Here is a 12,308-nt window from a genome sequence, read left to right on the forward strand (position 1 = left end):
GTGTCTGCATCAAAGAGACACGGCAGCTCAATACAGCACGGGGGACTTCTTAACGTCCCTCCGTAAATCTGCTTTTGTGGCCGGGCACAGCCAGGGTAAGGAATGTGAGGTTCTCACCTTGGGGTTCCTCGCTTACAACAGCTTCCATGTTTTCTCCTTTCACGTATTCTGCATTAAGTCCCTCTGAGAAGTAACAATAAAGACAGTGAGATGGGAGGGTAGAAAGTAAAAATTATTTGCTTTGATGCCTTAAAAACTCTGGTACCCGACCTGTCTGCTGTAAAAATGAAGATACTTTTTGCAACCTCCTCTGCATTAACACAGTAAGTATAGAAACATCAGTAAACCATCAACAATGCTGAGAGCGCCTTGCTGGACAGTAAAGTGACAGTGGAGGTTTGCCCAGAAGAGCTTCCTGCAACACCCCTTTTTTCTGAGTTGCTGGCTTCATCCATCTCTCACGAGAGGCAGCCAGGCTGAGTGAGAGGTGCTGGGAGTGGGGAGTATTCCAGGCAGGGCTGCTGACGGGGATGCTGCGCCCCGGTGCAGAGAGAGATGGTCTCCAGCTCATTAAACACTCAGTTATGCAGAGCTGCAAGAAGCAGTTCAGAGCAGGGCTGCGGTGCTGGTGACAACGCAGGATCCCAGTGGGGCATCAAATCCCCAATAAGACCCTTATTTAAATGCAAAGAAGTTTCCAGGGTTTGCAACAAGTGCAGCCCAGGCCTAGGGACCAGGCTGGGCACTGCCAGGCTGGCAGCAAGGGGAACAGGGGGCACCGCTTGCTGCGGTCCAGCTCAGCACTGTGTAAGATGGGGCTGGGACTGCCTGGGCAGACCGAGGAACCCCTGTCCTCCTCTGCAGAGAGAAGCCAAGACGGGAGTGCTGGGCCAAGCGCCGCGTCCCGTTAGGGAAGGGGAGGGGGCCGTGCTGGTCTGCTCAGGCAGGCTGAGGCAATGCACACTGCCAGTGCCCAACAGGTGGATTTTGGGTGTATAAACTCCCTGTGGATGGAGTGGCAGGGGCCTGCTGCTCCCCACCATCAGGTTCTGACAGGGCCAAACCATACCTCGAGGGGAAGGGCTGGGAGCGGCACTGGGCCAAGGCTAAGCAGCATGATGGGAGCCCTCAGCGGGCAGCCACAGCCTCCAAGGTGCAGGAGAGAAGAAAAGGTTCTGTCACTGGCTAAAACAAGCCTGTAAAACCCTGTGTGGCACAGCTGCCAGGGCCTGCGTCCGGCCACGGTGTGGAGGCAGGAGAGGAGCTGCCTGAGCGCAGATGGCTCTGGCCTGCCCTGGCACAGTGAGCCCAGGGCCGAGGGATGGGGGCTGAGCACTAGCCCAGCAAGAGGGAAACGAGGTGTAAGAGAAGAAAGCGGGATAAAGGTTATTGGGCAGCGCTAGAGGCATCAGCAAACACTCAGCAGAAGAGGCTCAAAACCCAAGGAGCTGCAGCCTCGGCACCGCGGAAGGACGGCGGGGCAAGGGAACAAGGCGAGCCCGTTCCTCCGTGAGGAGCCTCCAAGCGAGTGGTCATGACACACCGCCGCCTCCCCCAAGACATGTGTTTTGCTGGGATAACACCAAACGCAATTTATGTTTTTCAATAAAAAGCCACTTTTGCAGTGGCTGACGGCTCTTAGATTTCTGTCATGCATTGCAATGCATCTAAGGCCTGACATTAGCCCAGCATGCCATGTCTGATGGCTTAAATTAATCCTCCTTTATAATTAACTTTAATTTCCTGCCGCCTTTCTGGGGCTTTGTGTCTCTCAGCTTCCCCCTCATCAAAGCCTTTACTCTTTTTTTTTTTAATTATTTATTCTTGCCAAAATATCATTTAAGTGGGGGGAATATACAAGGGTGTTTCATTCCATCACATTCATTTGACTTTTCCTGCTGATCTAATTTACCAAAATGCTCCTGTTTGTTTCAGACACAACCAGGAAAATAGTACAATTCCAGCAGAAATTTCCAACCCCAGACACCCTTCCCCCAGAGCAAAGGAGACTGGCAGCTTTCACTTGATTCATTTAAAAAGAGCTTTTTTCCCAGCTGTTTGCAACCCCCCCCATACACACCAGGCTGCAAGAACCCCCCACCATGGCCAGGCCAGAGCTGTAGGGGGGAAGATGACAGGACACCCAGATGTTTCATGGGGCAGCTTGTGCAAAAGGAGCTTTCTGGGAATAGGAGATGTTGTTGCTTATTTTGCACTAATTGCAGTGATTGCTGCACACCTGCAGCAGGGTGGGCTGGGCTGGGCTGGGTTGAATTGAGTTGAGGTGGGCTGGGCCATGACATACTATACTAGGCTGTACCACCCCAACTACAGCTGCCCTAGTTGCAGGAGCTTGCTGAACTTCCTTCTCTACTGCCTGGTGAGTTTCTACCTCTGGCTGAGATCTTGGGGGGTTTGGGGTCTGTTTGTGTGGGGGTGGGTGGGGTTCCTTTCTGTATGTACCCTGCTTGGTGTTGCTGGTTTGGTCTTTGGCTGTGGCCTCCTGTGGGTGTGTGGGAAGGGCTGTGGGGTGGCAGTGGGTTCTGGGGTCATTACTGGCAGGTTCCTGGTCGTTCAATGAGGTGGGGGGGGGGGGTCAGTAGCCCCTGGCTGGGTTTGGCTTTGCTGGCAGTGGGACTCAGGGGACAAATAGGTGGGGGTCACTCTGTACCCCTGAGGTGCTCAGGGGGACACTTACGCTGGATGCTGAAGCAGAATTTCTTCTGCTGGTAGGAGATGTAGCTGGAGACAGCCCCGATGAGCGCCATGGCCAGGGCACTGGCGATGCCGGCGATCGTCCCTGTCTCTGCCACTCCGCCTGTGGGGTGCAGAGAGAGTGGGGTGCTCTGCAGGGGGGGGGTATGCGCGCCACCCGTCCCACCCCCCAGCCCCTGCCAGCCCCCCAGCACCGGCAGTACCTACCTCCACTGTAGTTGTTGTCAGTGTTGCCCCCGGCACCTGCAAGAGATAATGAGCCTGTCAGCAGCCCTGTGCCCCCCTGTTCCCCTGCTGCTGGGCTGGGCAGCCCTGGGGGGAGCGGGCATGCAGGGAAGGGGCAGCAGTGCAGCCCCAGGGGTGCCCCTGGGCTGGGGGCAAGGGTATAGTGCTGTGGGGCATAGTGTCTCCTCTGCCCCATGTCTCTGCCTGCCTGCCCAGGGCGGCTTGTCTCCTCTCAGAGGGGTCTAAAGCTGCTGCTCTCTCCCACTGCTGTGTGCTTGGGGCAGCTTTGGGGAGGAGCCTCTATGGGGGCACCTCTGCCTGTGGCCAACCTCACCTCCACTCTGCATGGCTGTCTGTGTAAAGAGAGAGCACGTGAAAGGCTGTCAGATAGTTATACAGCAGCCTTGTGCCGTCACAGGGAGGTGACTGGCTGTGCTCTGGAACGTCAGGGGATCTTCCCTTGGCCTGAGGTTTATTTTAACTTCGCTGTCCCTGGAGAAACTGGGTTGAGAAGCTGCTCCTTCTGGAAGCTGCAGTCCTAATCGAGCTGCTTACATCCTGAATTTATGGAAGCAGGTCAGGATTGCATTAATGCCTCCGATGCAGCTTGTCCTTGACACAGGGATTCGTTCAGTGTTGATTTGGCTGGTGGTGTTCATCTCTTTACTCGACTGCTTTTAACATTTAAAGCTGTAGATCCTTGCAGACATGTAGGCATATCTGACTGTGGCTGATTTTCCCCCTTGTTTCGGCTGTTGGTGGTCGTTGGGTGGAAGGTTTGTGCCTTCTCATGGCACAGCTGCGGGCATCTGCCTGTGAGGTGGGGCAGGACACATGGGTCCTGTCTGTTCGGCGGCTCCTGGAGCTGCGGAGCTTCTGTGGGGTCCAAGCTAAGTGTCTCTGACCACTGGCACGAGGTGTGACCACAAAGCCCATGTGTTCCCTGGCCCTGTGGCTGAGACCCCTTCCCTGTGAGCACCGCCCTGTGCGAGGCGGCTTCGATGAGTGTGGCCGACACGGGGGTCATCGCCTGAGCTGCCACTGCTAAAGCAACCGACTGTAGGCAGCTCATCGCTCACCTTTCTTCTTGTCCGGGCTGTAGCCGCCGTCCACAACACCGGCCAGGTCATCGTCTGAAAACGCTTTAACAAGAACAGGAACAAACGGTGGTGGGTGCCCAAGGGGAGATGCGACACACACACCCCCCCCCCCCCAACCCCCTGCCCCGGGAGGTACCAGCCATGGGCTCCATGTGTGCTCCGTGGCAGTGGAGGAGCTCACCCCTCTCCACCTACACAAAGGCGAATTCACTCAGCACCACACCGGAGCCACCTGTCTGACAGGGCGAATGCACCGTACTGGGATGTGAAATCAGTGCCTGGCTTGCTGGGGATGAGAGAGACCCCCAAAACCGAGTGCCTTCAGAAATGGGGCTTCTGGGCAGGGGTCATCTGAGAGCACCATGCACTCAGGATGGGACTGGCCTCCTGCAACACCCCCGGGGATGTTTCTCTGCCAGGCAGACAGCGGCTGCTCTAGACACTGGAGTATTTTCTCCAAAACTAGTTGTTTTGAAGAGCCACGTGGGGCTTCCTGTGCCGCAGGGCCCGGAGCAGCACTCTGCACACCCATTCCAACCAGCAGCTCCCAGTCAGCCAGCTACTCCATCCCTGGCAAGAACAGGGACCAGTCAATAAGCATTTCTGCTTCTCTCACTATTACCAGATGTTAACAAAATGTTCAACCCCAAATGATTTTAAGCTCATAAAAGCGGTAATAATTGACTTTTAAGTCCAGCTTGAAAGAAATGCTCCCGAATCAAAGGTTATGTACTACTGTTTGGGTTCTTTAACTGAAATGAGTGATGTATTTATGAGTTTGTGAAATGTTTTGGCTGCTTGGCCCCAGCTGGCAGCGAGGATGGAGGAAGAAGTTGTTTGCAAGCGGTGGCTGTGTTGCCAGGGACCGGTGTGCCCTCACCCTGCCTGTTCTCTCGGACACGGTTGTAGTGGGGATGTTTAATTTGTGTAGGGTAGGCAGAGAGAAATGTGGTCTGGGACCTGGCAGCCAAATGAGCGGAGATGTTGAACCCTTGGCTTTGCTCCCAGCGGGAGCCTCGGGGCGCCGCAAGGCATGTGATGGGAGAAGAGACCCAACGATGTGCCATCAAAATGCTCCTCTGATGCTGTGCCTTGGGAAGGGTTACCTTGGCCTTACAGCCTGAAAGAGACTGCCTTATTCACCAGCTTACCATGGGGGCGGGGGGGAAGATTTATGGGCTTAGAAATGAGTGTCAAAAGAAAAACCTGCTTGTGCCAGAACCCAGAGAGCTCCTAGGCAGCCCAGGGTGCGGCGATGCCGGGGGAATGTGCGTGCTGGTTTGTGACCAGTGCCACGTTCCAGTGGTTCAGCACCTCAACCTTTCCCGCAGGAGTCTGAAACCTCAACAAGCCCAGAATATCAAAGTGCAGACAAGTCACCTAGTTAATGCAATCTAATAAAATATCTGACTATTAATTACACGTGTGAGCATGGTATACGGCCATCCTGACATCAATAAACTAGCCGTGCAAAGTCTGTTTTCTAGCTCAAGTGCTCCAGGGAACAATCCTCGTAGACAAATGATTCATTCACTGGAGTATTTTAGAGATGGAAAAAAAATGGCCCAGCCCATAGCGTATGTTATGCCAGGACTTAAGCCTGCTCCAGATTTATGTCCTGGCAACGACTGTGAGCCCCAGCAGCACATGCCCTCGGTTAAACAGCTGTCAGGTACGGGGACGAGGGGGAACTTAAGACGGTCGCCGCAATTTAATGGGCCAGAAGAGACCCTGGGAAAGAGACCTGCAGACAGGCAACAGGTCGTTAGGCAGAGCCCCCTCTGCCAAGGACCGCCGAGGCTGGGCTCCCCATGGCCCTGGAGAAGAGGCCGTGCTGCCTGTGGGCAGGGTGGGAGCAGCGGGGTGCTGGCTGCAGGCAGCAGCCTTGGATGAGCAGCACCTCTGTTTGTCCTGACCCAGCTGCTTTGCAGGGATGATCCCTGTACCTGCAGGGGACAGTGGCAAGTGAGTAGGATGGAGAAGGGAAGTCAATGTACCTTCACCTGGCCTCACGTCTGGCCTCCTATCATCTTTCCTGTCGTTCTTATCATCAAGGGCATCAGCCAAGTCCAAATCCATAGGATCCTTTGCTAAAAAAAAAACCCAACATGGTAGTTAGTGGTGCTGGCCACAGGCCAGGGAACTCTGTAATTAATGAATTAATCAAACAAATGCTCAGCTTCGCTGTGGGAAACATTGGTGAAGGAGGTGAAGCCCTGAAATGAACATCTTTGCTTTTGCTATGCAGCATTGTGGCAGATCTTCCAAACCCATCCCATCCTGTGCCCCCACGCCTCCGTGCTGAGAAACCTCACCTTCTTCCTGCAGAAAGGGTCTCACGCCGTGGCTCGAGTGCCAGGCAACTGGATAAACAAGGCCAGACAGCAAAGGTCAGAGCCAAAGAGGTGCTCCCAAGGGCACAGGCAGCATCAGTGCCAGGGGAGATGCCTGGGAGAGGGAGGACCTGACTGTGCCGTGCCAGGGTTCTGGCTCGGGCAGCCCGTGACTTGCTTGCTCCGTGTTGTTTTCCTCCATGAAGAGCCCAGCTGGTAGCTGGAGCATCCCGGCTCTCACAGCAGCTATTGCTTGTGATGAACAGTAGCTAAAACTGCGGCATGGAGCCAGCTGGAGCTCCTCAGCCCCTCCGCCAGCTCACACCTTCCTTTATTCTGATCCAAAACTGGTTATGTTTTTAACCCTGGGAGTGGCTCTTGCCAGAATTCTGTCCGAACAGGCAGCAGAGCGCTCGGCGGGCAGGACAAGCCAGTCTGTGCCACTGAGCCTGTGGGGTACAGAGCAGCTGTGTGGTGCTGGGCCACCCATGCTGTGTCAGGGACGACAGCAAGCCCACAGCCTTGAAACAGGCAGAGGAAGGCAAAAGGGTCCAGGAGCTGCCAAGACCCCTGGGGTAGTGCAGGGTTAATGCTGGGATACCCTGTCCCATCGGTGGTTTATTTTTTTTCATAGGTTTCTCATGTGAACAGACAAAGTAGAGGCTGGAAATCCTAGGGCAAGGGGCCCAAAGCCTCTGCCCGCACCAGCAGCAGAGCCACAGCAAAGCCACGTGTGCTGGGAAGTTTGTTCTCACCTTGGTCTGGCTTGGGAGGGGCTCTCGTGGTTTTTGGACGCTTGGTCGTGGTGGTGCGGATGACATCCCAAAAGTTGTTGTCTGAAGGGAGGGGAAGAAGCCAGTTTAAATGACATTGCTCTCTCAAAGGTGTATTTGGATGAGTGCTTGGAGGGGAGCTCCCTCCCACAGGGACACTGGGGCTGCACTGGGGCTCTTTGGAGCTCACAAATCAATGCCCAATCTCAGCCCCCCTGGCTACCTAGGTGAGTGTTTTTTCCCACCTGGACCCCAAAGGCGAGCACATGTGCACCGTCCCTGGGGCGTGGGGGAGCTCCACAGTACCCAGCTTCCCTGGCCTGGGGAAGGATGCAAAGTTGGTGTGGTTGGTTTGGTGGTAGTCAGCCAAGTGGTGTCAGAGCAGCCAGCCAAATTGCAGCCCTCATCATCTCTGGGGATGGTGCAAGGCTTTTGGCACGCACCCCCCATGCAGCAGCTCTGTGGGTGCTGTGCAAGCGGTACTGCGCTATTGCCAGAGGCCACCAGCACCCATGTCAGTGTGGAGCTGAAAAGGGCATCCAGCTGCTTTCCTGCTCAACAGCAACCATCCTGCAGAGCCTTCAGATCCAGCCATTGTTTAATTCTCCCTGTACAAGCTGTGGCTGCTACCTACCTACAACATGACAGCCCCAAAATAAGGTGTTTTGCTGGGGGGAACCTGCTGGTCTCCTGCAGCACCTCCCAGAAAGCAGAGCCTGCAGATAAGAAGGTGCTGTGGGGATGGAGCCAGTGGGTGGGTCCTGCTCTGCCACCTTCATGGCCACCCATGAGTGACCCCGAGCTGAGTGGAGCAAGCACAGGAGATGGGACCAGGGCGCAGGAACCCACCATGGGAGCCCCTTGGTGCCATCGTTTATCCCACAAAGACTCCCCAGGGAAGATGAAACTCCCTGAGATGAAGCTTTGGCCTCTGCATGCATCCATTTCCCGGGGAGAGTTTATTGGACCAAACAGTGTCTCATTTGGGCTGTGAGCCAAACAACGGAGCCCTGCGCATGCTTCTGGCACCTGGCTTTTCTCGTCCCTCGCAAAGACCACGGCCACCGAGGAGCCAGACAGACAGATCTGCTCTAACTTGTGCCAAGACCCTCATGCAGGGGCGAGCGAGCTCCCTTCCGAGCGCTCCCCCACTGCGGTTTATTTCAGGCTGGTGGGGTTGAGCAACCTCAGCTCTTGTGACTGCGCTATATTTAAGTAGGTGTTTTGCCAGAACTGAGCCAGACGAGCTGCTGCCAATGAAACTCGGGTGAATTTAAGGGAGCTTCCTCAACCAGGGCAGATGCCGGCCAGCCAGGACATCCAACGGGGACAAATGGGCAGAGACACATCTCCCTGGATGGGGAAATGTAACCAGGCTGGGGCCTTCCCGTGGAGGCTGGGGATACCTTGAAGCAAAGCCATGCAGCTAGAAACAAAAGCCCTTGTGTGGCTGAGTGGTGATTTGTGTCTTTTCCATTAGGATACTGCAAAGTGTGCGAAATTCAGCCTTGGCTGTAAACGCTCCACGGCTGCCTGCCTGCAGCGTGGACAGAAATATCGACACCGCGTTGGCTTCGGCCATACGGGAGCAGAGCACATGTGTGTGCCAGCACAGGCTTTCTCTGGGCAAGAGAAGGTGTCCTGAAGTCTCTGCTACGGCAGCAGCACCCAGCCATGCACATGCAGCTGCAGGGGGTTTGCATGGTTTAAACCCCCATGGGAAGCAAATCCAGTGCTCTGCTCAAGGGTTATGCACACAAGAAGATCTCACCTGTCCCAGCAGCTGGCTTTCTGGGTCCCTTGGGAGTGGCTGTTACAAAGCAGACAGGGAGGAAAATGTTAGACATGGGCATCGCCGAAAACGTGTCACCTCTGGTTTGGGAACAAAGATGTCACCAGGAGCTTTCCAGCTGACCACGGACAGTCTGCGTCTGTCAGGGGGCAGCTTGAAACCCTGGCACAGACGGACAGGGTGTGTGGGCTCCCGGAGCAGGACAGCCTGTGCGCCAGGGCGAGGGGCTGCAGCCCAAAAGCGCTGCCCCCAGGGCAGGCCAGCGTCCCACCTAGCACCTGGCACTGAGCTGCAACACACCACTCCGAATTCAGAGTCCTGGGGACTCTGCAGCACAAGAGTGAGCTGCAGCATCCCGCAGTCCCCTGCCCTGCCGATTTAGCCACTGGCAGGTCAATTCCAGAACCGTTTATGGGCAGGAGCTCCCCTGCCAGCCAGAGAGGCTGCGGGACACCCCAACACTCAGACCCCAGCTCCCCTGGCTGAAAACAAGCGCCAGTCAGCCTTCGGGGGGCTGATTATTTATTTCTTTTCCCCCGCTGTAACCACTATCTATTAATAGTGGCCAGCATTACCAAGCATATGAATAAATGATGAGGAAGAGTTGCGGCTGCTCTATTCCCATTAATTTCCATTTGCGCCTCTGAATACCAAAGCACTTCTGCAGAGCTTCATTTCCAGTGTGTCAGTGCTGTTTGATGTGACCTGACTCTGCTCTTTTTTCCTGGGGCTGATGTGATGAAGACCAGAGCGGGATGCAGGTGGGGAGGACACAGGGACAGCGCTGCCTCTTCCCCACGTGCCAGCCCAGGGAAATGCTGTTTCCCTCTGTGCAAAGTGGGAAACAGCACAGGTCTCCCCACATCCTGTATTAAAAGGCTTACAAAAACCTAGATGGGGTCCCTCAGACCTGGGACCAAGCCCCATGGACCATCCCACTCCCTCCTGCTGCACCAGGCAAGCCATCAGAGGAAGGTATGGAGCATCTCTTTATTCCACATGTAAGCCAGTGTGGGTATCTGTGTGCTGTTAAAATAAGAGGTTTCAAACCCTGTGATAGTTTTCATTTAAATATTCATCGGTGTATCTTGTGTGCTCACAGGTGCCAGCATTGCTTGCAGGGTGCTCCCCACTATTGTCCAGCTGGGCGTTGGCTTTGGGGATGGTCACCCCATTTCCCTTAGCAATACTTACATAAACTTACACAAAAACTATTTATTTCAAAGCCAAATATTAAATACCAGTGGCAAGGGCCCCCCCTTCAGATACAGGTTTCCTGTAACTAATGGGTTGCACTTGAAATAAGGTGAAGCAAAGCCACAACCCAATGTGGTGTTTGCTCTCTCCAGGGGCCATGCTGCAGCAGGACCAGGGAAGGACCCGGTCCTTGACAGCAGGTGCTACTAACTTATGCAAGGGAACCCAAAAGACGTGTTCAGTGTCGTGTGCCTCTGAGGCACAAGGTGAGCAACCAGCTTCTCCAGGACTGTCCCCAGTCCCACCATTTGGCAAGCCCGGACGCTGTGTCTCCCCAGGCATACGGTGAGGTAGCCCCTGTCCTTCACCACCCTCCCACTGGCATCCAATCCCAAAGAACAGGCTGCATCCATTAACATCCATGTGTTTATCAGAACAAATAAAGGTGACTTACGTCGCTTGGTGGTGGGGTCAAACAGGGCATCTTCTAGGCTGAAGTCATCTAAGTCGTCCCCGTGACCTGGAGACAAGGAATGAGCACAGTACTGGCTTGGCACAAGGTAAAGCACCTTTAAACACAGCGCGGCGAGGCTCATTCACTCCAATTGCTTCAGTTTTTAGAGGGCTTTCTGCTTTATTCTGAACCTGACCCGCCACCGGTGATGGGGAAGACATCAGCCTTCTCCGAATGCTGTGACTGGTAAATTGCAGAGCAGTCATCTCTGGGTTTTCCATTTGCCTGCCCTAATGGATGCGGTATAAAAACACATGCTACGCTTAAATTTGTCAAGGAGAGCCCACCAATTCATCTCTGGAGCTGCCACTCCTCCCTGCCTGCGCTCGCCGCTGTACGCTCGCTAAGCACTGCGTGGACGCTGGGACGGCACAGACAGATCTGGTGAAATACAAGCAAAGAAGAGCCCCACGCTCCTCTTCTTCAGAGTGCCTCCTGACATCAAAGGCGTCGTGTGAGAACGCTGCTGCTGCCTGCCAAGCACAGCTCAGCATTTCAAGAGAGCACAGGTAATGCCATCCAGGACCCAACCCCCACTCCAGGGATACACCTGACAGGCACAGGAGGATTATTTTTTGGTTAGAGATGCCTCACCACAACTCCAGTCGCCCTGTGAGAGAGATCCCAGGGACAACTCGGTGCTAGTTGGTGTTCTCCTGCAGTAGGGCTGGCTAATCCTTCCTCCCTCGGCCTTTTTTTTGCATCGCGTTAATTACTGTTGACTTACCCTAGTTCTGAACGTATTTGTCTTGATAAATTCATGCTTTTACATCTCGGAGCATGCTGAGTAATTAATATCCTTTGGGTTTGCTAAGTACTGCAGCACTGCAAGAGAACATTAAAATGGCTTTCCTCTTATTCCTACTGCTAAATGGATTTAGCTATTGCCACCTGAGCTCCAGCGTGCTTCATGAATAAATTTAAAGCTTTACTGACAAGGACAATAATGATGGGAAGGCACCGGTCTGTCAGAGAGCAGGTATCAGCATTTTGGTGAGAAACTTCTCTGGAGAGTGACCACAGGCACTGCAGCACCTCCAGCGCCGGCGGTACCTACTCATACATCGCGTCTCGTTTCATTCACCGCCTACGTGAATGTACGCTCAGCAACCCCCAGGGTGGCTTAAACGTGGGGTCTGTGACTGGAAAGTTGCTACGGGCTCCTCTCCTCTGGCAAAGCGCTCAGTGTTGTGCTGCCACTGTGGTGTGTGTAAGTAGCAGCCAGCCCAGCCCACGGCCAGGTCCCTACTCGGATGAATGATGCTGACACTTCCCGGGTGAGCCCGAGGAGCGGCTGGCAGCGGGCGCTGCCTTGGTGCACGTGGAGCCTGGGTGGCACTGTGTGAAATCTGTGGAGCGCAGCGTGCGGATGAGCCCCTTGCCCAGCGTGTCAGGGCTGTGCTTGGCACCCCCAGCCTCCCTGCATTCCCCCCTCTTGCCAAAATATTTGCCTTATTGCTGGTGGCACTCAAAGCAGGTAATGCTCTCCCGCTCCAACAGCCCAAAGACACAGGGTTGTCAAGAAGTCTGTCGGTGCAAAGGAGTGAAGGAAGGAACATGAAGACCCTTCACAGCACTGCAAACACACCTACCCAGCTCTGGTACTTGCATGGAGTGCTGCTGAGCCACCAGCACATCCCTTCTGAGACCTCACAAGCT

The 12,308-nt window shown here is 54.6% G+C and overlaps 1 protein-coding gene across 1 annotated transcript in view; it reads right to left on the reverse strand.

Annotated features, from left to right (window-relative positions):
• Positions 1-12,308, reverse strand: part of CD99L2 (CD99 molecule like 2) — a 31,676-nt gene that overhangs the window by 4,230 nt on the left and 15,138 nt on the right. Inside the window, exons 2-9 of the mRNA XM_084269070.1 lie at positions 10,590-10,655; positions 8,918-8,956; positions 7,129-7,209; positions 6,038-6,130; positions 4,020-4,082; positions 2,923-2,958; positions 2,699-2,818; positions 118-183 (exon numbers count right to left, since the gene is read on the reverse strand). Coding sequence (XP_084125196.1) covers positions 118-183; positions 2,699-2,818; positions 2,923-2,958; positions 4,020-4,082; positions 6,038-6,130; positions 7,129-7,209; positions 8,918-8,956; positions 10,590-10,655 — 564 coding nt within the window. The remainder of the gene's footprint in view (positions 1-117; positions 184-2,698; positions 2,819-2,922; positions 2,959-4,019; positions 4,083-6,037; positions 6,131-7,128; positions 7,210-8,917; positions 8,957-10,589; positions 10,656-12,308) is intronic.

This window comes from Gallinula chloropus (assembly GCF_964237585.1).
Source record: "Gallinula chloropus genome assembly, chromosome: 11".
NCBI classification, from domain to species: Eukaryota; Metazoa; Chordata; class Aves; order Gruiformes; family Rallidae; genus Gallinula; species Gallinula chloropus.